Raw genomic sequence first — 25,228 nt, forward strand, 5'->3', positions numbered from 1 at the left:
TTGGAAATGCATTGACTTATTAGGGAGAGTCAGGGTGGCTTTGTGCAGGGGAGACCCTGTCTTACAAATTTGATTGAGTTTTTGAGGAGGTGACAAAGATGATTGATGAAGGTAGGGCAGTGGATGTTGTTTTCATGGACTTAATAAAGCATTTGACAAGGTCCCTTATGATACGCTAGGTGGGAAGATTAAGTCACATGGGATCCATGGTGAGTCGTGAATTGAATCCAAAATTGGCTTGGTTAAAGACGATAGAGGGTAGTGGTGGAGGGGATCTAGGACTTCCGTTGTTTGTGATATATTGATGATTTGGATGAAAATGTAAGTGGTCTGATTAGTAAATTTGCAGCTGACACAAATATAGATGGAGTTGTGGACACCAATGAAGATTGTGAAAGGATACAGCAGGATGTAAATCAATTTGAAATTTGTGCGGAGAAATGGCAAATTAAATTTAATTTGGACAAATGTGAGCTGTTGCATTTTGTGACGTCAAATGCAAGAGGAAAGTATAGAGTAAATGATAGAACCATTAGGAACAATGATATACAGAGGGATCTTGGGCTGTAAGTCCACAGCTCCCTGAAAATGGTAACACAAGTGGATAGGGTGGTAAAGAAGGCACGATTGCCTTCATTGGTCAGAGCACTGAGTATAAATGTTGGGCAGTTATACTGCAGCTGTATAAAACTTTGGTTAGGACACATTTGGAGTATTGTGTACAGTTCTGGTCACCACATTAGTTGATGTGGAGGGTTTGAAGAAGGTGCAGAAGAGGTTCACCAGGATGCTGTCAGGATTGGAGAGTATCAGCTATAAGGAGAGGTTGGTCAAATTTGGATTGTTTTCTCTGGAGCATCAGAGGTTGAGGGGCGACCTGAAAGAAGTATATAAAATTATGAGAGGCATAGATAGGGTAGGTTGAGTCTTTTTGTCAGGTTGGAAATGTCAAATACTAGGGGTCATAAGTTTATGGTGAGAGGGGGAAAGTTGAAAGGAGATGTGCAGGCCAAGTTTTTTACACAGAGAGTGGTGGGTGCCTGGAACGCACTGCCAGGGAAGGTTGTAGAACCAAATATCATGGGAACGTTTAAGAAGCATTAGACAGACAAATGAACAGGCAGGGAAAAGAGGGATACAGACCATGTGCAGGCAGATGGAATTAGTTTAGATTGGCATCATGGTCAGCGCAGACATGGCGGACCAGACAGCCTGTCCCTGTGCTGTACTGTGCTATGTTTTATGTTCATAGAGTAAGGTCTTGATCCAGTGGCAGTGGGAGACCAGGTTCTACTATGGTCATTCCACATTAAATGTATGCCACAGTATCACTGATAATGATGCCAAAGAGCTCATCAGAAACACACTGAGCTCACTGCATGAGCATTTGGTGGCCATACATGTATTTCAGGTCCCTTTACAGAAGTAGTTCTTACTGATCGCCTTCTACACTGAACATGATACAGCTAATTTTCTCAGCAAAAAAAACATATCTAAACAACTGGATTGCTGGAGGCTGCCTTCAAAACTCTGCGAATTTCTTTGAAATTACATGAATGTGGAGCTAGAGGGAGCAGGAAGGTTATGTTTGGAAGGTGCTACTAGTGATTGTTTACACCCCACTAACACTCATTTTCCCCAGTTCTCCCATGTCCCTTGGTTCCTCTGTGGACCTAGCGCTTGCACCTCTGCTGAATAACATTCTTCCTCTCTGGGGTCAATGCACAACATCTTGGGGTGTGATGAATGTCCCCGGTGTGCCTGTCACGTCCTGATGATGAAAGAGCTCTAGCTTTGCATGGTAAGGCTGTGCACTAGTTTTTGCTCAGTTAATCATAATCGGGAACGTATATGAATTTGGGAAAGAATGATTTTCCATTTCCTGTTTAAAAAAAATACACAACTACATGTTTTCTGCCTCATTCCTTGCTTCAACATCAACCAGATAATTGAGTCCCATGTGCCATTTCTTTTTGAAACAAACAGGTCTTCCTATTGTTTTATTTAAACAAAATTTCAATTAGTCACAGATTGTCCCAGGAGTGGTTTGCCTCTTTAACAGTCTCCTCTGGAGATCGGAGTAATGGATTTCAGCCTTAGGGGATTGTTCTGGGTCTTAAAATATGAATTTCATTGAAGAGTGAAGTCAGCATGTTGGCTAGCCCCATCTGGCTGCTGAACTGGAGCTCACACCCAGTTCAGCTGGTTAGACGTTTGTGATTCATTCTTGGCTGATGTTCTGTCTTTCACCTCACTCACAGGTCACTTATTTCAGGGATCTTTGCGAGACTGTGGCTGGTATCTTTGTGTCGCCTTCAAGCCGTCGTGATTGGACCAGTAAAGCAGAAGGGGGTAAAAAAGAAAAACACTGAACTGTTACAGGATGTGGTTTTACTGAACACGCTGCACTGAAGATTAAAATTTTTGATGCATGACGTTTTCAACAGCAAAAGGAAGTTAACCGATAATTTTAGACCCAAATGCTTCAATTGTAAAATTTGTATAAGTTTCAGACCATTTTCTTGCATAGCTTGGTCTCCTCCTATGCTGTTTGGAATAGTGCTTTGTTGCACTCAGCCTTTTTGAGTTAGTTCTTGCTCGTAAAGCTGATCTAAGTTTCCTTCAGGGTCAGTAACTTCCATTCCTGAAATGAAAGTATCTTTAATTGTGGTGGCATTTTGATCGCTGGCAATTCTTGAAAAGACTGCTGGTTTGTTTGAAACATTTTTAGTGGCAAGCATTTCTCAGGTAAATTAATAAATAATTATCTGTGTGTTTGAATGCATGTGTTGATTGTTTAATATTAGTTGCACCCTGCGCTATCAGTTTTGGTGCTACTGTTAAAAGAATTAAAGCTTTGATGCAATGTGAAGAATATTTTATTTGGTCCTTAGAATATTATACCAGCTTTTTTTCCATTCTTTATTTACTTGCTTCATTGAACTACCACAGGAAGTGTGTTACTATGTAGGTGTGAATCTGCCGAGAGTGTTCTTTCTTTAACTGTGTTTGGATCAAAATCATCAACAAATGTTTTAAAAACAACAAAGATCAGCAGTATTAAATTTTCCTGGTTCTTATGATAGATGTAGAAAGGATGATCACTTTATATTTTATAATTAAAATGTAAATACAAATTTGAATTTTTTGCATTATTGTATGTTGAATATGAAGAGCACCAGCCTTCCTTCAAATGGTTAAACATTCTTACAGTATGTTCTTCATAATTATAATACACATACAATTCCTTTGGCAACTATTGGCTACATAATTATCTGCATCTTATTTAATTAAAGTAAAAATCCAGCCAAGCTAATATCCTTAATTTTCAACAGATATTTTGTGTCTTATTAGTCGCTACTTTGCAGCCTCTTAAACATGATTCCATAAAAAACAAGATGGTTAACATTCTTTAAGAATTTTGTGTTACAAGGCTGTAGATTTCTCTGTTAAAGACCACATTGTACATGAGGCCAATTTTTTACATGCTGACAGAATCTTGTAGAGAACTCTTTGAAAAGAGCTGGCAGTTGTTTAAAAACTAAAAATGTAGCTGATAATAGAGCCCAATAAGAGTGTTACACTGTGCATTGTGTATCTGGTGGTAAGGATTTCACCACATAGGCATCTTAAAAAATATATGGTACCTTCTTTTATATTAACTGCTGTTTTGGTTATTTGAGTGACTGTGCATTTCTTTTTAAGAAGTAAATAAACAAATTCAGTAAACCCAAGTTTGTGAATAGGATGGGAAAAAGATTCTTAATTTAGTGAGACCAGGGCCAACTAATTGTGCACTAGGCTCAGATGAATAAAGTAACCTTTGAGGAGGCTGTCTGTGAATTCCCACTTACATCTTCCAAGCAGACACATGAATAAAACTGACCAAATTGCCAGCATAAAATGGGATTTGAGAGTAAAGTTACAAAGCTAACATTCCTTATATTTTAATCTTAAGAAAAGAAAGAGTGGTTTTAAAATAATGAACATGTGCTGTAATTTAGGAGCAGGATTTAGCAATGATAACAGAATCAATACTGCTCATCAGTCATCCATCAGAGACATTCCTTAATAATGTATATCAGAGGTCTGCTGTGAACTAACTCAATACTCAATTTCTTACCAACGATGCTGCTGAATTCTTACCATCACTCACCAAAATAAAAACAAAATAGAATTAAGGGCACATTTTAACCTTACTTCCTTGGCAAGAACTACTTCGTCAAGTTACTAACCTGCTGGAAAGCCATACTGGATCCTCATTTTCCCAATTTTTAACAAAAGCTTCTGCATATTCATAGCCAGCAGGATCCTATTTCACTTATGCTAGTTGAGGATCATGATGTAATTATGTCTCCTCAGTGACTTGAATTTCTGTCGGAAACCTTTTAGGTAAGTTTATATTACCTGCGGGAGGAGGAGTGCTGCGGCATGTCAGTGAGGTCTAATGGTTAAACTTGTTGCATCCGCTTACTCTCATTTAACCCTTAAAACCTGTCAGTTGGATTGGCTTTTTGTGGAACATATGTTGGGATGCCCACTCCTTGTTGTGTGAAAGTACTTCCTGATTTCATTTCTGCATGATCCGGATCCCTCAGCCTTCCATGAGAACAAATAGTTTCTGTATATCTGCCACAATGAATACAGTTGTTATTTTAAACACCTCAATTAGATGACTTTCTGACCCTCGCAGCTGAAGGGAACACAAGGAACTCTTATGCAGTCAGTCTTAATAGCTTAATACATTAACCCACAAATAACTCTCGTGTAAACTGTAACAAGAGGCTGGGAAATCAATTGGCTGGCGTTTAGAATCACAGCCTGCCTCCACCCGTCCTTACTTTCTTACACGTAAAATACATGATATGATATAGCATTTTAATAATATTTAGTTTATTCCATCATTGAGATAATTATTATGTATTTTGTGACAAATGCTCCATGAATGTAAAATGTTGTATTCTATCCTAGTTGACTTCCTCATAATCAAAGGAGCATTTTCTTTTATTATCCCTCCTTCAAGAGAGTGATTTTTTAAAAATCTTTAGAAGACATACTTGAGATGTGAATGGAACTATAAGTAAAATAAAGCAAAATATTGCAGATCCTGGAAGTTAGACATAAAAACAAAATGCTGGAAATACTCAAATGGTCAGGCAGCATCAATGGAGAGAGAAACAGAGTTAATGTTACAGATTAATTATTAATCTTGATTTGCAACGACCTCATGGGTTAATCAGAACCCTCAGTTTTCCCATTAATTTTATTCAAAGTATTTCAACCCTTTAAGAGTTAAAACATTGCTTTATTTTTAAATGAGGAAAAACTCTCCTCCAGAGCAGTTTTAATTATATCTAATTATTATTTATTCAGGTCACATACTGTAGTGTCTCTGTTAAATAGGAAGTACTATTGGCAACAAAAACTGAAATGCTGGAAATATCAGCTCCTGTAAGAGAAAATTGTGTTAACTTGGAAATCTATGAATTTATGTTAAAATTCGGTATTGCCAAAAGCTTTTTCTTACAAAATGATTTATTAAGCATTCACAGATTGATATCAAAAATATTGAGAAAGAGCCAGATCAACTTTCTAGTTTGTGACTTAGTCCATGGCTAAGATAGGAATACCATTTTATAGCTTTGGTGGCAGTAAACAGTTGAAGATCAGCTGATGTCGCTGTTTTTCAGTTATAGTTTATGACTTCAGATTCTTTTTACTTTAGTGTAAGTGATGTGCAGTTAAACCATGCTGACAGTTAAAAGAGAGAAAGGCAAATGTGGAAAATCTTTTATAATGGAGTCATTGTATATTTAATGCTTGTAAATATTTCCACGATGCCAGCTGCATTGCTAAGGATAAGATCTAATGAGCAAAACGAATGTGACATCTATGATAAATAGAATCCATGCAGTTAGCGGCATGTTTATTTGATTAAGATTTATTAAGTTTCCCAGAGAAATCTGAGGGTGTCATTTATTGCTGCTATGCTGTTGACTCTATCACTTCCTGCACACTTCTATTTTGAATTAGCAACTGAAAAAATGGGCTGTGGTTTACCAAAACTGGAAAAATCTGATAAAAACAGTCCTGGCAAAATCTACTCAACACTTAAAAGACCACAAGTGGAAACTAAGGTGGACACAGCCTATGAATATAAGCTTCTGGATTTCACTATAGCAGCAGAGGGTGGTAAGTGGTGTTTATGTTTACTATTCATAATATTACGAGGCAAAGCCATGAATTGTGATCCCATATCTAATTATATTAATTTTAAAGTATTCTTAAACGAGTAATACTCAAAAAGTGTTCTCTTGACTAATCTGTAAAATTGTAAAAATCTGTAATGGAACAGTAAAACTGTTATCTCACTGTCAATGCAGTATCTGTCAATGTGCCTACAATAGGTATATTACCTTCTTTCTGGTGGTCACCCATTGGGGGTAGTCTTGAAGTCATAGAGAGACACAGCAAAGAAACAGGCTCTTTGGCCCACCAAGTCAATGCTGAACCTAAATCACCCATTATTACACTAATCCTATCCTAACCCATTTTATTCTCTTTGCATTTCCATTGACTCCCCCAGATTCTACCCTTCATCGACACATTAGGGGCAATTTACAGTGGACAATTAATTTACCAACACAAACATTTTTGGGATGTTGGAGGGAACCAGAGCACCCAGAGGAAACCCAGGTGGTTTAAGGGAGAAAATTCACACTTCATACAGGCAGCACCAGTGGTCAACATTGAACCTGGCTCACTGGAGCTGTGAGGTAGCAGTTGTAGTAGCTTTACTTTAACCTTCCAGGACAGATCACAAGCTCCTTCCAATGAACCCACTTCAGATGCTTAAGTTGCTCAGGTCACTTAAATACGTGGATGAGACTGCACACCTGAGTGTTGAACCATATTTCAAGTTTCAATGTTGTGAGTTAGTTTCCTCAGTTGCACTCAGTAGTGGAGCAAGGCAAGAATGGTTGGATGCCACAGATATATTCGCTTCAAGCACTGCATCTGGGCCAGTTGGAGCAGGAATATTCCTTCAGCCCTGCATTTTCCCTCCCCCACACCAGCAAACCCATTTATCACTCCATGTGATTGTAGCCCCAAGGTATAACATGGCCTTCTCCTGAACTTACTAAGCATCCTTCCATTTCACTATGTCCCATTGAATTCTCTGTCCTTCTCCAATCCATCCTTAGTTGTCAGTGTTCTATTCACAACTTCATCTATCATTGGCTCTTCTAATCCAACCGTAGTATTATCAGATGCACCGCAGCCCCTGCCCACTTCCTCACCATCGAGGACATCTTCAAGAGGCGGTGCCTCAAGAAGGCGGCATCCATCACTAAGGACACTCACCATCTGGGACTTGCCCTCTTCTCGTTACTACCATCAGGGAGGAGGGACAGGAGCCTGAAGACCCACACTCAACGATTCAGGAACAGCTTCTTCCCCTCCGTCACCAGATTTCTAAACTTCCATGAACCCATGAACACTACCCTGTTATTCCTTTTTTTGGCACTATTTATTTAATTTTCTAATTTATAGTAATTTTATGTCATTGCACTGTACTGCTGCCACAAAACAACAAATTTCACGTCATATAAGTCAGTGATAATAAATCTGATTCTGACTCTGAACCCAGCTTGACCTATCTACAGTGTATTCCTACCAGACCAATAATAATGAATCTTCCTCCCCCTCCAACCCCCTGCCCCCCTTTCCCTCTCCCATCATTGATCTATCCTTATTCTCCCTCTCAATTCTCCTTGTCTGTGTCAGTCTAACCCTGATACCCCTGATGACCATTTCATCTGGACACATCCCGCAATCTATCCACACCACAGCCAACCTTTCCTTTCTTCTTCGGGATAGCCCAGAGCTCTTTGTCCTTCCGCCTGAGAGTCACCCTGCTTCTTAATTTACAACTTCTATACACGTAAATTAGATCCCACAATTAATGTAGCTGCATTTGTTCCTGGAAACCCGTACTTGCAGGCTTCTTGGCCATTACACCTCCCAAATTCCCTCCCATAAATATTGGGATTAACAAATGAAGACAATATCCAAGGAGCAAGAGAGCCAATGCCCAATCACACTATCTGGCATTATTTCTTTTTGATCCGTTTAGATTATAAAAGCACCCACCATCCCAATGGTTTGCAAGGTAATGCAATCCTTTTCAATCCTTTTCAAGGATTACATCAGGCAAATACTAATAAATTGCCACTGACTTAAAATGGATTTGGTAGAGGTTTGCCAGATAAGGGAGAGAAATGATCCTTCGTCTTTATTCACATCACTGAGTGGAATTCCACTCCTACTATAACAATATCAGGTAACTACATTACACTTCATATATCAATAACATAAAATATGAAACAACCTAAAATCTTTCACAGTATTTAGATTATTCCTATTAACAGAGAGTGGACTATTTCTATTGGTTTGAACTCAATTCAACAATTTCAATTTACTGAGAATCAAAAATACCATGGGGAAAAATCTCCAAGAATTAAAAAAGTCTGCTAAACATTTTATTCACCCTCCTTGATGATAAATCAAATCTACAGCATATTTATCTAATATCATAACCAACAGAGCTTAGCTTGACAGGTCCATTCTGTGGTTGGCATTTTCAGAAAGTCCAAACCATAGGACATGTTCTGTGTATGTGATCATCCATGCCGATGGTTTACTTCTAACCTTCAATCCCTGAGTAACTAAATATCTTTCTGGCCCAAGAACTGAATTAAAACAAGGTTGGAATCATAGAATTTAGAAGCATGACAGCAACCTACTGTGGCTGCTGAATGAGGCCATTTGGCACAGCAGTACAGTACTGGTTCCTGGTACCCCAACCTATTCAGTCCCATTCCTCCACTCTCTTTCCATATCCTTGCAAACTATTTTCCCTTGAGTGTCTGTCCAATTCTCATGGTTGTCTCTTTTTTCCACTATCCCTACAGGCAGTGGGTCCAAGATCATAAGCTCTTTGTCAATGAAAAAAGATCTTCCTCCATCCCTCCAGTGACTTTTGCCCATCCTTTAAATCTCTGTTTCCTGGCTCTTGAACAATTTGCTGATGGGAATAGCTTCTCCCTTTACGCTAAGCTTGAATTAGGACACATGCACCAAAACTTCTCTCAACCTTATCTGTTCCAAGAAAAATAGCCCCAGTTCTCCAGATTTACTTCATAGCTGAAATTCCCCATCCCTGGAAACATTCTAGTAAATCTTTTCTGCACCCTTACTAGAATTTTTACTTCCTAAAGTGTGTTGACCAGAATTGGATGCAATACTCTAGTTGTGGTCTAACCAATATTTTGTAAAGTTTCAATTTAACCACTCAGTGCTTGTACTCTGTGCCGCTGTTTATGAAGCTCAGGATCCTACATACTTTATTAACCACTCTTGCAAAATAGTTTGCCACTTTCATACATTTTGACCTATTTATGCACAGGTCCCTTTGTTTCTGCACATCTTTTAGATGTGTGCCATTCAGCCTATATTGTATCTCCTCCTTCTTTCTGCTAAGTGGTATTATTTCACCACTCTATTTATCTTTTCTGCCCTTTTGACAGGCTAATTACGTTCTCTTGTGATCTATTACTATCTTCCTTGCTGTTTATTGCACCTCCAAATTTGGTGTCATATGCAGATTTTGAAATATCTTTGTCTAGGTCATTAATAAATGTTACTAAAACTGTGGTCTTAACAATAACCCCTGGAGAACACCAGCACTGAAAATCTACAATCTGAAAAAATACTTAGCACCACTTTCTACTTTAATGACCCAGACAAAGGTTTGCAGTGTAATATTTCAAAATTTGCTGATGACATCAATCTGTTTTATTCCATGGGCTGCAGTTTTGTTAATTAGCCTGTCAAACAGCATCAGAAACAGAACTGACATCTTATGACTCTAAAAGGATCTTTGACCTGAAATGTTAACTAATTCTCTTTCGATCGATGCTGCCTGACCTGCTGAGTGTTCCCAGCATTTTCAGCATATGTATTTTTGATTTTCATTTGTTAACCAGCATGTTATGTGGAACATTATCAAATGCCTTCAGAAAATCCATATGGACAACATCTACTCCGTTTCCTGCATCAACCTTCTCTGCTACCTCATTAAAAAATTCCAACAGGTTAGTTGAACAGGAGACACAAGAGACTGCAGATGCTGGAATCTGGAGCAACACACAAAGGAGCTGGGGGGACTCAGCAGGTCAGGCAGCATCTATGGAGGGAAATAGACAGTCGACGTTTTGGGTCGAGACCCTTCATCAGGCCTGGAAAGAAAGAGGGGAGATAGCCAGGATAAAAAGGTGGAGGGAAGGGGTGGAGCAAGAACTGGCAGGTGATAGGTGGATCCAGGTGAGGGGGTGATAGATAGATGAGGGAGGGTGGAGAGTGGGAATGATGTCAGAAGCTGGGAGGTGATGTGGAAGTGACAAAGGGCTGAAGATGATGGATTCTGATAGGAGAGGCAGGCGGAGCTTGGAATAAAGGGAGGGAGGTGGGGAGGGGAACCAGTGGGAGGAGTGTGGGGGTGATGGGCAGATGGAGAGGGTGGGGGAAAGGAAAGGGATAGGGCGATGGGGGCCAGGTGGATCAGGAGGAGAGAGAAAACAGAAAAGGGAAAAAGAAAGTTGAATAAGATTTGCCTTTAATATTTCAGTGCTGGCTTTATAAACTCAAATTTCTCCTAGAGTCTATTGATTTTTTTTCCTTGATTCTTGTTTCAAGATATTTTCCTTCACAGAGTTTAAACTGACTGGCATGTAGGTGCTGGGTCATGTCCTCGCATCCTTTTTTTGACAAGGGTATCACTTTTGCAATTTTGCAGTCCTCTGGAACCTTTCCAGGATGAAATGAAAGATCATGGTCAATCCTACAATCTCCCGCCCCACTCCCCTCAGTAATCTCAGATGCATGCCTTCTGAAAGTATAGTTAGACTTTTTAGTACCTCTTCCTTACCAGTTTTCCTTACCAGTTTAACTTATCTAGTATGATAAAATGGACTCTTGACCTCACAATCTATCTCGTTATGACCTTGCACCTTATTGTCTACCTGCATTGCACTTTCTCTGTGGTTGTGACACTTTATTCTGCATTCTGTTGTTGTTTTACCTTGCACTACCTCAATTCACTGTGTAATGAATTGATTTGTATGAATGGTATGCAAGACAAGTTTTTCACTGTACCTCGGTACAAGTGACAATAATAAACCAATTCCATTCACTTCCATTCACCCTGTTCATCATCTCTACTACTTTTTTTCTTTTGAAATTTTGGCAACATCTTTCTTTGTAAAGACTGATACATCAACCATTTCAACTGAGTCCTTTGTTTTTATGCATTGATCACCTTCTTGGTCCCTAATCTGCCCCAGCCCTATATTTACTACTTGATTACTATTTATATTAACATATTGTTAGCAGTTGGATTGTGGGGGAAAATTGGATTGTGCTATCTCTATTATAGGAAAAAAAATTTGACTATCTACCCTATCTATGCCTTTCATAATCTTATATATTTCGATCAGGCTACCCCTCAGGCTCCTTTGCACCAGGGAAAACAAGAGCAGCCTATCCAATCTCTCCCCATAACTAAAGTCCTCCAATCAGGGCAACTTTCTCCTCTGCACTCGCTCCAGCGCAACCACATCCTTCCTCTAGTGTAGTGACCAAAACTGCACACAATACTTCAAGTGCAGCTTAACCAATGTTTTGTAACATTGCAACGTAATATACCAATTCTTATATTCTAGGCCCCAACCTGCATGCCATATGCCTTCTTTATCACCCTATCCATCCGTGTTGCCACTTTCAGAGAACTGTGGATGTGGACCCCTAGGTCCCTCTGTTCATCAACATTTCTTAGTGCCCTACCATTTGCAGTATGTGTCCTCCACTTTGTCAGGATTAAATTCCATCCGCCAATGCTCTTCCCATTCCTCCAACTGGTCTTTTTACTGCTGTAGCCTTAGACAACCTTTCTCAATATTTACAACACCACCAACTTTTGTGTCATCCACAAACTTACTAATCATACCTCCTAGATTCACATGCAAGTCATTAATTCATTGACATCACTCCTGACTCTTGATCAACAACCACAGGCTCCACCATCATCGATCAGCAACAGTTGACCCTTCCCAACTCCCCTTCTGATCTATGCCTCTCCCTCCAATCCTGGAGCTCTCTGCACTCTGATCCCCCAGACCCAGCCCTGGTCCTGCCCTTTGTGTGCTCTGGACTGTAAGGGTTGTAAGGCCAATTCAGTGGTGTCAAATGCCTTGGGCCTTGGATGCTGCTAAATATCCAAATGCCTAACCTGTGACCAAACCTCTCATTGGCAAGGCACACAACAGCAAACTGCCACATCCCTGCATATGCCAAGGAAATTCTAACCATTAGTTTCTTAACTTTAGAAATTCATTTTTCACACAAAAAAACCCCAGAAGTATAGCAGCAGGAGAAGGCCCTCCTGACTCAAGCCTACTCAGGCATTGAACAAGATCATGACTGTTCTCTTATCTCAAGTCCATGATTCTTTCCATTCTCCATTGTTCCTTGTTAATCTAGTGTCTGTAAACCCATCAGCCTCAGCATTTAATTTAATTATTTATTGAACAAGTATATAGGAAAACTAACAATGTTGTAGTTGATTGCGATCATGCTTCAGTTACACACAGGGTGTTGGTGGGACTACATCTGGAGTACTGTGTACAGTATTGGTGTCCTTTTTTAAGGAAGGGTTTTAATGCTTCGGAAGCAGTTCAGAGAAGGTTCACTAGATTACTATCCGGAATGAGCGGGTTGAAATCTACAACACACTACCTGAGGAAGGCAAGTACCCTTATAATACTTAAGAAGCAAAAGAAATAAAACTAGAAAATACTGAAAAGATTCAGCACATGTGGAAAGGAAAACAGAATTAATGTTGCAGGTCAAAGTATTTAGACGAGCACATGAAACACCATGACAAAGAAGGCTATGCACTGCATGCTAGAAAATAGTATTAATATAGATATGTACTTGACGGCTGGCTTTGACACTGTGGGCCAAGGAACCTGTTTCTGTGACATACAACTTATTGACTCTATGGCTCTATGTCTGTCTTATGAGGAAGGGATGGACAGGCTAGGCTTGTATCCACTGAAGAGTAAGGGGACATCAGTTGAAACATATTTGATTCTAAGAGGTCTTGGATTTGGAGAGGATGTATCCATTTGATGTAGAATTAAGAACTAGAGATCACTGTATAAAAATAATTAGTTGCCCATTCAAGACAGAGATGAGATGATTTTGTTTTCTCTCAGAGGGTTGTGAATCTCTTTTTGGTAACAGCAGAGTCTTTGAATATTTTTAAGGCAGAAGTAAATAGATACTTGACTCACATTTTCAACATTGTAATTTCAACAGTATATTCCATCTGCCGTGCCCTTGCCCATTCACTTACTCTGTCATTAGCCCCTTGAGGTCCTTCATCCAAATCATTAATATTGATTGTGAACAGTTGGCATTCCAGCACTAATATCTGTAGCACCTCACGAGTCACAGATCCCTAACCCAAAAATGATCCATTTATTTTTACTCTCTGTGTCTATACATTAACCAATCCTCAGTCTGTGCCAGTACATGACCCCTAATATTGTGCAATCTAAACATGTCCAATGATCTCTTGTGTGGCACCTTTGTGAAAGTTTTTTTTGAATGTTCAAATGTACCACATCCACCTAATCTGCTGGTTATAACCTCAAAAAGTTCCAATGGATTTTGTGAAAACTTTTTAATAAATGTTTCATGCTGATTTGGTACTATTGGTGCCAATTTTCCTCCTCCGTCTTTACTAATGTATCATTATTCCTCACTTACTGTGTACCTTCTGATAATTATCCAGTGGGAAGGTGGGAAAAAACAGCCAGGATAAGGTGATGGGAATGTCAAAATCTCCTGCTGTGAAACCTGTTGATCTACTACTACCCTGCATTGATCAGGGTAATTACCAGAACCAAATGAGTGTAGCTTTTTTACGTCTTGTTTTAATAACATAAATGGAACTTCTGACTCAGTTTGAGATGAAGCTATAGTTTCAGTTGAGTTCATGATATTTTATGACCTTGCTTGAGCAAGATTTACTTTATTTCATGAAGAGCTGTCAGTAATTATCAGAAAACCCCTCAGCAGGATGAAAATCCTGTCAGGAGCAAAATTTTATCATTAAATTGTTTGATTTAAGGTGTCTGAATGTTGTTGAGAACTTGTAGTTGCTAACCATTCCTCCATTCCTACATGCTTTGCAGCTATGGAAAACAGGGTTGAAACATAACATCTCTTGAAAAATGTTACTGGCACCACAAACAAACAGTTTTATTCCTGCAATTTATGTTAAAATTGATAATCCTCCATTTTAATACAGTTTTTTTATTTAATGCACTTTCAAAGTTCATCTTTTTATGAGTTGGGCTACATATCAGAGTTGAAAGAGCCATACTTTTGCAAGGAAATGTAGTGAGGGTCAAAAAGAAGAGAGAAAACAACAGGAACAAAAATTAGAAATCCATGTATTTGCTTAACACCTTTCACAATCTCTGGCTAGACCATCTATAGTTTTTTGCATTCTGAAGTTTTCTTCCTCGCTGTGAACCACACTGCCAATTTTTGCTTCACATGCAAACTTATTTATCATGTCGCCTACATTTATCATGCCGCCTGCAAATAATTATTATACGTCATAAAAAGCAATGGTCTGAGCCCTGTGGAACCTTACTGGTAACAGCCTTCCTTCTAGTCACAAAAACACCTGTCAACTATGACCCTTTGCTTCCTGCCACAGAGCCAATTCCCACTTCTGGATCCTATTTGCTACATTCTCTTGGATCCTACTGGCTTGTATTTTTCTGATCAGGCTGTTATACAGGACCATGTCAAAAGTCTTGCTAAAATTCATGACGACTACATGAAATGCACTGACCTCGTCGACCCTCCTTGTTACCTCCTCAAAATATTCCATCGTCAGTCAAGTAGCAATTTCCTTTGGCAAGTTCATTCTGACTGTTCCTGATTAATCTATGCCTTTCAAAATGAAAGCTTATACAGCCCCTTTAGATAGATTCCAATAATTTACTAACAACTGAAGTGACACTAACTGACTTGTAACAACCTGGGATGCATTGCATCCAAATCTGGTGATTTATCCATTTTCAAAGACGTTAAACGCCATAATACTTTCTCTATTAATATGTTTATCCCACCCAACACCTGCACCTCGTTTTTCACAATAATATCAGTATCACCTCCTCCTTTGGCAAAAATATTTATTAAGAACCTCACCACATCTTTTGCCTCCACGCAGGGCTTACTTTACCTTTAGACATATAGGTTCCACTCTTTCGTCCTTGTTCTCTATATTCTTATAAAACCTCTTCGGATTTCCTTTGATTTTACTTTCCAATTTCTTTTTCCAACCTCTCTTTGTTTTTGGAATTTCCCTTTTAATTTCACTTCTATGCTTTCTGCTGTATTGAGCTCAGAGTGTCGTTCTTTTTGTTCTTGGTGTCTGCTTTTTTTGCCTTATCCTACTCTCTTTGCATCTTTTCATCCAGGAGACTCTGGATTTAGCAGTCCCACCTGTCACGTACCAGCAACAAAAGAAACACACCGAGTCATGTATAAGTGTTATGATAATAAGAAAACATGATAATAAGAAAAATAAAAGTAAAATTATGTTAGGATGTTAGAAGTAAAAATGTTAGATCTTAAACATTAACCCCAAAAACTAAACTCAAAGTGTGTGTGTGGCAAATTCCCAAACTCCAAGTCCAGGAATAGTTCTCAAAGTTCAGTTCAGCAAGCCGTAAGGTGAAATGTGAGCAAAGGCTTCTGCAAAACCACCATTGACTGAAGAGGAAATGCAGAGAGAAAATAGAGAGTAATTACGAAATCCAAATGTTCCACAATGGAACCCATACGACACCTCAGTCACTGATGATCTCCATTCCTTTGTTCCAAAGTATCTGCCACCCTGAAAGGCATTCGTGACGTGGCTGTCCACACAAACACCTGTTTCCTTCTACCAGGTTAACGACAAAGTGGACTCCACTGGATTATTCCAAAAATCCATACATGGATTGTAGTGACAGACACAGTCATTGTTTTTCATCCATCAGTACAGAGACCAGCAAGCTGTGTGTCTCTCTCTTTGACTCCGACTGCTCCAAAAACGTCATCACGTCCTTATCTCCTGTTGTTGTTGTAATCACGCTACACACACACACACACACACACACACACACACACACACACACACACACACACACACACACACACACACACACACACACACACAAACTACTGTGCAATGTCTTAAAGGGACATTCACCAATAGTAACCTAATTTGTAACACACCCTTTCTGTTTGTGGGAGCACATTTACTCTGATCTCCTTGAATCTGCTTCACTGAAGCTTCTTATGGCTTTGAGACTCTTCAGATAACTGTTTCCAGTAACTGTTGTTAAATCACTTCTCAGTCTAGAAAGATTGCTGACTCCAATTTAAAACCTTTACCACACTTTTATCATTGTCCCCCTCTCTAATTATGCTAAAGCTAACTGAATTATGATCACCATCACAAAAATGCTCTCCCACTGATATTTCATCCACCTCCCCAACTTCATTCCCTAAAAGAATCACCTCTTCTTATTGGACTTGCTACATAATAGTTAAACTAGTTCTCATAGAGCTGTACAACACAGAAACAGGCCCTTCGCCTCACCTCATCCTTGCCAACCATGAAGCCTACCTACGCTAATCCCATTTGCCTGCATTTGGCCCGTATCCCTCTATGCCTTTCTTATTTATGCACCTGATCTAATGTCTTTTACATGTTGTCATTGTATTTGCCTCCACCACCATCTCTGGCAGCTCGTTCCATATGTTCACCACCCTCTGTGGGAAAAAGTCACCCCTCAGATCTCCTTTAAATTTCTCACCTTAAAACTGTGTCCTCCAGTTCTAGACTCACCTGCCCTGGGAAGAGGACTCTGACTACCTATCCTATCTATGCCTCCCATATTCTTATAAATCTCTATAAGGTCTATATGTACAATTCAGAAATTCAATGCCCTTTGCACTTTTTATACTGTATCCCAGTTAATGGTAAATTAAGTTAAATTTATTTATTATTGTCTCATGTACTGAGGTACAGTGAAAAACTTTGTTTAGTATGCCATCCATACAGATCATTTCATCACATCAGTACAATAAAGTAGTGAAAGGGAAAAGCAATAACAGAATGCAGAATATAGTGTTACAGTTACAAAGAAAGTGCAGTGCAGGCAGACAATAAGGTGCAAGGCCATGACGAGGTAGATTGTAAGGTCAAGCGTCCATCTTATCATGTAAGAGGTAATTTCAAGAGTTTTACAACAGTGGGATAAAAGCTGTCCTTGAGCCCGGTGGTACATGCTTTTAGGCTTTTGTATCTTCTGCTTGATGGAAGGGGTGAAGAGAGAATGTCTGGGCTGGGAGGGGTCTGTGATTATGTTGGCTGCTTTACTGAGGCAGTGAGAAGTGTAGACAGATTCCATGGAGGGGAGGCTGGTTTTTGTGATATGCTGAGCTGTGTCCACAACTCTTTGCAGTTTCTTGTGGTCTCGGGAAGAGCAGTTGCCGTACCAAGCCATAATGCAGCGGGATAGGATGTTTTTTATGGTGCATTTGGCAAGGGTCAACTGGAACATGCCGAATTTCCTTAGCCTCCTGAGGAAGTAGAGGCGCTGGTGAGTTTTCTTGGCCATGGCATCTACATGGTTGGACCAGGACAAGCTATTGGCGATGTTCACTCCTAGGAACCTGAAGCTGTCAACAAGCTTCACCTCAGCACCGTTAATGTAAACAGGAGTATGTGCACCATCCCACTTCCTGAAGTCAATGACTAGCTCTTTTGTTTTGCTAAGCTTGATGGAAAGGTTGCCATCATGACACCATGTCACTAGGCTCCCTATCTCCTTTCTGTACTCCATTGCTATTTGAGATTCAGCCCACTGTGGTGGTGTCATCTGCAAACTTGTAGATATTAAGATAATTGTGATCTCCCACTGCTCTAATGCTTTTGCACATTAAAAATTTGCTTACACATTTGTTCTTTGGTCATGTTTGGACTGCTGGAGGTCTATAGTACACTCCCAAAAGCGTGAATGTCCCTTTTTCGTTGTTTAATTCAATACATATAGCCTTATTTAAGAAGTGATATATCGTCTCTTCTTATGGCTTTGATTGTTTCCTTAACTGATTATGTCACTTCCTCCACCTGTAATTCCCATCTCTACCTTGTCTGACAGTTTTGTAGCCAGGAGCATTAAACTGCCAGTTCTGCCCTCTTTAAGACACGTCACCATGACATTATACATGCCTTTACCAATCAATGCCCCTCAACTCATCTACCTTATTTACTCTACTCCTTACAATGTATCATTAAACACAGCCAGAGTCTATTTTTGTCAATTTTCCTATCTCTACTTTTCAAATTCTTTCACTGATTTTTTTCTTTCTTTTTCCAGTTTTGCTTTACTGTCTTCTGATTCTTTGCTCAGTTTCCATTTCCCCTGCCAATCTAATTTAAACCCTCTCCAACAACACTAGCAAACCTATCTGTGAGAATACTAACCCCAGCCCTGCTACCTTCCCCAGATCTGGTCCCAGTCTCCCAGGAATCTAACGCCCTCCCTCCTGCACCAATTCTCCAGCTATCCATTCATCTGCACTATACTTCTATTTCTACACGATGCAGGGAGTAATCCGGAGATAACTTCTTTCATGTCTTGCTCCGTAATCTCATTCCTAATTCTTTAACATCTGCCTGAAGAACCTCAGCCTTTTTTCTACCTAATGCTATTGATACCGATGTGAATTACAACCTCTGAGCTCAGTGAATAGTTCAGTGAAAGCTTTGACCCTGGTACCAGTGAGGCAACTTAACATCCAGTAGTTATGTCTGCAATCATAGAAACACCTTTTTTGCTCCCTGAACTTTAAGGTGTCCTGTAAGCATTGTTCTCTCAACCTTTCCTCTCCCTCCCTATATAGCGAAGCCACCAATGGTGCTCTGGTCTTGATTTTGGTTGCGCTCCCCAGGGGAAATTCCCACCCCCCTCACCGGCAGTCTGAAGCTATACTGGTTCGAGAGCAAAATCACAGAATGATTACATTACAGACCATTTGGCCTGTCAAGTCCACAGGTACTCTGTGTAAAGACAATCCATCTAGTCCCCCACCCTCTCTTTTCCTTTCAGATATTTATCCACCTCCCTTTTAAATGTTACAATTAGAATCATAGGATCGTACAGCATGGAAACAGGCCATTTGGCCCAACCTGTCCATGCTGACCAGTGGTCACCCTTCTGTATTAACCCAGCACTTGGTCCATAGCCCTTTATGCCCAAATGATTCAAGTGTTCATCTAAACACTTCTTAAATGCTGTCAGCAGCCCAGCTTCAACCATTTTCTCAGGAATTTGCAAGCAGCGTGTTCTAGACACCAACCATTTGCTTCATAACAGAATTCCTCATGTCACTTTCGGTTCTTTTGCCAATTATTTTGTTTTATGTTCTCTGGTTCGTTATCTTTCCATTAATGGGAATCATTTCTTTAGCAGTCTCCTCCGTTTATGCCCTTCATTGTTTTAAATACTATCAGATATCCTCACAACCTTCTCTTTACCAAGAAGTGCAACCCTAGCTTCTCCAATCTATCCACATAACTGAAGTCCCTGGCATCACTTTGGTAAATATCTTCTGCACTCTCCCCAAAGCCTTCACAACTTTCCCATTGTCTAGTGCCTGAGCTGAACACAGTATTCCAGTTGCAGGCAAACCTATGTTTAGAATGCTACAATTGATTCTGCCTCCATACCATTGCAGGCAGAACATTCCAGATCCTAAGCACTCACCTTGTGAAAAAGATCTTCCTCAATCCACTTTTTTTTGTTCATCACTTGCATTTCATGTCCTCAGATTCTTGAACCCCTCCACCAATGGGAACAGTATCTCTCTATCCACTCTGTATAGATCCATCATGATTATAAACATATCTACCTGATCCCCTCTCAGCCTCTTCTCCTCCAGGGAAAATGACTCCAATTCCTCTGGTCTGTCCATGCAGATGAAGTTGCTCATTCCTGAAATCAGTCAAGTAAGTTTCTTATGCACTCTCCTGAGGTCTACAGTTCTGTCCTAAAGTGTGGTGCAGAGAATGTTATAACATTTCATCTTAACTTCCTTGTTTGAGTGTTCTATAACTTTCTTCATACAGCCCAGGATCCCATAAACATTTTTAACCATTTCATAAACCTGCCTGGCCACTTTCAATGAATTATGCACATTTACCCCCAAATCTCTGTTCTTGGACCCTTTTTAAAATTGTGCCTTCTGGTTTATATTTCCTCCTCCCATTCTTTGTATTTCTCAGCAGTAAATTTCTTCCTCCTATATCACCACCTCCTTCAGATCTCTTACTGTCTTCCTCACAGTTCACCATCTCTCCAAGGCTTGTGTGGTCTACACCCAGGTCCAAGTCATTAATATACCACAAAAAGCATTGGTCCTAGTACCAGCCTCTGGGAAACTCCCCTGTACACTTCTCACTAGTCTGGAAAACAATCTGGCACACATCTCTTTGTTTCCTGTCATTTAACTAATTTTGTATCCATGCTGCTACAGCTCCTTTTATTCTATATGCTTTAATGTATATTGGCAATCCTATTGTCTGGCACCTTACTCCTTTTGGAAGATGCTCTCCTAAACCAACTGCCTGCTCTTTATTAATGAAAACAGAAAATGGTGGAAACACTCCGGTTGTTTAGCAATTGTGGAACTGTGGAAAGATAAACAGAGTTAACGTTTCAGGTCCAACACCCTTTCTGCAGATGCTGCATGACCTGCTCAGTGTTTTGAGCTTTTTCTGTTTCTATTTCAGATTTCCAGCATCTGCAGTTTTTTTTTGATGTTCATCACCTGCTCTTTTTTGACTGTCTGGCAGTTACCCAGTCTCTGTCTTCACACTCTTGATCTGTGGTGTGACCACTTCCTGAAATCTGCTGTCCATGATACACTTAGCCTCACAGAATGGAACAGTTATGTCAGCTGTTGCTCAAGCTCCTCAAGCCTGAAGCTCAGGCTCCTTCAACTGATGACATTTCCTGCGCTTGTTGCTGTCCAGGACCTGGGAAGTGTCCTGGCATTCTCACCTGGCACAGGATCTATGTTCCACTGGTCTGAAGGGTCCTTCCCTCTATTTATTTGATTAGTTTACAAAACAGAAACCAGCCAGAATCTCTTCCACTCACTGTACCAAGTTCCCCAGTCACCACAATCCTGAGTTTCACACTGTGTGGAAACAGTACTCCCTGAAAATAGACACTGTTCAAGTAGACCCAAAACATCTGTGGAAAGGCAGTAGCCAAGATTCTCTCCTAACAAAAATGTCAACAGTACATATGAAAATAACTAAGAAAATTGAAGAAGTAGGCCACTCAAGCCTGGTCCACCATTCAATATAATCATGGTTGATCTGCCCTAGGCCTCATCTCCATTTGTGTGCCAGTTTTCTATAGCTCTCAATTCCCTGATTTCAAAAACGTATCTACTTCCTCTTTAAATATCCCCAATGATCCAGCCTCCACAACTCTTTGGGTTAGAGAATTCCAGAGATTCACCAGCCTCTGTGAGAAGGGACTATACGTACCTTAGTTTTAATTGACCACCATCTTACAGAGAGATGAGGAGGAATTTTTTTAGTCAGAGGGTGGTGAATCTGCGGAATTCATTGCGACAGAGATGGCTGTGGAGGCCAAGTCATTGGGTATATTTAAAACGGATAGGTTCTTGACTAGTAAGGGCGTCAAAGGTTACTGGGAGAAGGCAGGGGAATGGGGTTGAGAGGGAAAAATAAATCAGCCATGATCGGATGGCAGAGCAGACTCGAAGGGCTGAATGGCCTAATTCTGCTCCTCTGTCTTATGGTCTTATCTTGTAAAAATGTCCCCTGGTTTGAGATTCTCCCACTAGTGGAAACATCTCAACATCTTCCTTGTCTAGCCCACTAAAGACGTTGTATATTTCAGTAAGATCACCCCTCATTCTTCTGAAGTCCATAGAATATAGACCCAATTTCTCTAGCTCTTTGGTATGGAGCAATCCTCTCATCCCAGGAATTAGCCTAGTGAATCTCTTTTGGTCTGTCCCTAATGCCAGTATATACTTTCTGAAATAAAGAGACCTAAATTGTGCACAGTACTCCAGATGTGGCCTTACTAGCAACCTGTGTAATTGTAACAATACTATTTCTAAACTCCAATCCTCCTGCAATAAAGGCCAACATGCCATTTGCTTTCCTGACCCTTAGATGCACCTGCTTGCACAACTGGGTTAGATGCATTTATGAAAAGCACATTTTGTGAAGATTTTTGAGAAGTTTGTATACACTGTACTTACAAAAGTATACAACACCCATCAGCTCAAGAAGAAAAATGTGTTTTTGTGTTTTGCAACGCTGTCAGTCCTTGCATTGCTCCAATTCCCACATTTAATGCTCACTTAGATGTGACTGTCAGTGTGCACATAGCAAAATAGTAATAAAATTAGCAACCATTTAATCTGTTTTGGTGGCATTGATTGAAGAGCAAATCGTGGTCTTTAATTAGACATATCTGATTTTTATAGCTACCTAAAAAAGGCTTCAGTATAATACCTCATCTGAAAGATGGTAATGCAACCCCTCTTTGGCAGGCAAGGTTATATGTTATAATTTGGCAGGGAGTTTTGACACCTCCATCCCCCACCCCCCTGATGATTTGACTCAGAGGTGTGACTACGTTAAGTTGGGGAAACTGACATAATAAAGGGGAACTAAAAACAAACCAGAGGGGAATATTCACAGGAAGTATGCCCAAAATATCACTGGTAAGAAGAGGCACAACCACACAATCAAGAAAGAAGTTGTATACTAATAGTGAGTGAGAAATATCATGAAAGATTTATCTCCTGTGTGAGAGGTGTTACATTTGTATCCCCAAGATACTGGAACACTACTCAAACATTATAGAGAGATGGTATGCAGAAGCCACTAATGCAAAGAAGGGGTATTTTGGTGCTATGCATGTTGGGGAAACTTGCTTGGGAGTTCTTGCTATTGTACAGAATAGCTGAAGGAAGAATCATGAAAGTCCGAAAAATAAGTGGAAATTCACCCTTTTTCTGTAACTTATAAATCTTATAGACACATGGAGATGCTTTTTCCAGTGATTATATTACTTTTATGAGCTCGTTTTAATTCAAAAGCTCAGTAAACCCATCTGTTACCCATACAGAGATTCATTTTGTCTTATCTTTATTGTCTCATCTTAAGATGACAAGGTTATCTTAGTAATAGCACATTGAATAAATTGTTTACATAATGGGAAGTGATAAAGTAGTGGATCAATTTAACTTTATTCATGTGAAACTTAATCTTCAGAGAGTATTAATTTTATTAAGGATGCAATGAAATGGACCCTTTCAATTGTTTTGATGGGCATCTTATGATTGCCCATTTCTTTAATTTGTTCTCTATCATTTTCAGTGATGATTTAAATGGGTGACTTAAAAGATAATATTCCAGCAGTCATTTCCTTCCTAACTATGTGAATCACTGAATGACCTTATTTCTTGGAACCTGATTTGTCAGAACTTTATAACAAAAGCCATACTTATTCATGGATCTATCCAGTCACTGTGAAAAGTGGGTAAGGGTGCTTGACAGCAGGAGGTGTTCCTCAAGGGAAATTATACTAAGATATTAAACTTTTTTTCTGCACATTAGTATCATGTGCTGACTTTCTATACAAGTTATCAGTAGATCTAACATTGAGGTTGCATGACCAGCTTATAATACTCTAGTAAGTTAATAAAGCAATCGTGGAAATAATTTAGAAACATAATAAATAATTTCTCACTCAATATGACAATCAGTTAGGAGATTCTATAAGAAGGGGGCCAGATTGTGTCTTCTGTAGCCACAAGCAAGGGTCCCAAAAATATAGGTGACATGATGGTACAGCAGTTAGTGCTGCTGCCTCATAGCTCCAGTGCTGCTTATATGATGCTATGTGCCTGTGATGCTGCTGCAAGTAAGCTTTTCATTGCCCCTGTGCATACATGCACTTGTGCTTATGACAATAAACTCGACTTTGACTTTGACTTTGATCTGGGTTCAATCTATGACTTAGGTGTTTGTTGTGACCTTGCACCTTATTGCACCGCACTTTCTCTGTAGCTGTGACACTTTACTCTGTACTGTTATTGTTTTTACCTGTACTACATCAATGCACTCTGTACTGACTCAATGTAACTGCACTGTGTAATGAATTGACCTGAACGATCGGTTTGTAAGACAAGCTTTTCATTGTACCTCAGTACAAGTGACAATAATAAACCAATACCAATACCAAAACCAATTTGTATCTTCTCTCTGCGACAACACGAGTTTCCTCCACATGTTCCGATTTCCTACCACTTCCCATAAATGTGCTGGTTACAGTTACCCTTAGATTAATGACAAAAAGAATCAAAGGGGAATTGATGGGCATGAGTAATTGAGACTAGGTTTGCAGGGGTGTTATGAAACAAGGAGAGAAGGAATAAGACTCATGGAATTGATGTCTGGGAGCTGGCATGGACCTGGTGGGTTGAACAGCTGCCTTTATGCTGGGGGTAGGGGATAAAATAGCTAAGATGATTTTGTTTTCATCTTTTGGGCAGGGCATCGCTAGCAAGGCCAACACTCAATGCCCACTCCTAATTGCCCCTGAACAGAATGGCCTCTCAGGCCATTTCAGAGAACATTTAAGAACTAACCACATGGCTGTGGGTCTGGAGTCACATATTGGCTAAAGCCAGACTAGGTTAGGAAGGCAGACCCTCTCCTATGAAGAATATTAGTAAACCAGGTGGGTTTTTACAACAATCCAGTAGTTTAGTGGTCATCATTAGTAATAATTAGCAGTCCTTTAAAAAAAAACAGGTTATTAACAATTTAAATTCCACAGCTGCTGGATGTGAACCCGGGCCTTTAGATTGTGGGAAAATAAAATCTATTAGTGAACAATATGGATAAGCATTTGGAGACACTTAAATGAATGTTCAAAAGAAGCAGTAAAGAACTATGTTCCAGAGG

General features: G+C 39.7%; 1 protein-coding gene across 1 annotated transcript in view; it reads left to right on the plus strand.

Moving 5' to 3' along the window:
- Nucleotides 1-2,002: 2,002 nt before the first annotated feature.
- Nucleotides 2,003-25,228, plus strand: part of LOC127570754 (raftlin-like) — a 75,869-nt gene continuing 52,643 nt past the window's right edge. Inside the window, exons 1-2 of the mRNA XM_052016566.1 lie at nt 2,003-2,748; nt 6,034-6,192. Of these exons, the coding sequence (XP_051872526.1) occupies nt 6,045-6,192 (148 nt within the window). The 5' untranslated portion in view covers nt 2,003-2,748; nt 6,034-6,044. The remainder of the gene's footprint in view (nt 2,749-6,033; nt 6,193-25,228) is intronic.

This window comes from Pristis pectinata, chromosome 5 (assembly GCF_009764475.1).
Source record: "Pristis pectinata isolate sPriPec2 chromosome 5, sPriPec2.1.pri, whole genome shotgun sequence".
In the NCBI taxonomy this organism is placed as follows: domain Eukaryota; kingdom Metazoa; phylum Chordata; class Chondrichthyes; order Rhinopristiformes; family Pristidae; genus Pristis; species Pristis pectinata.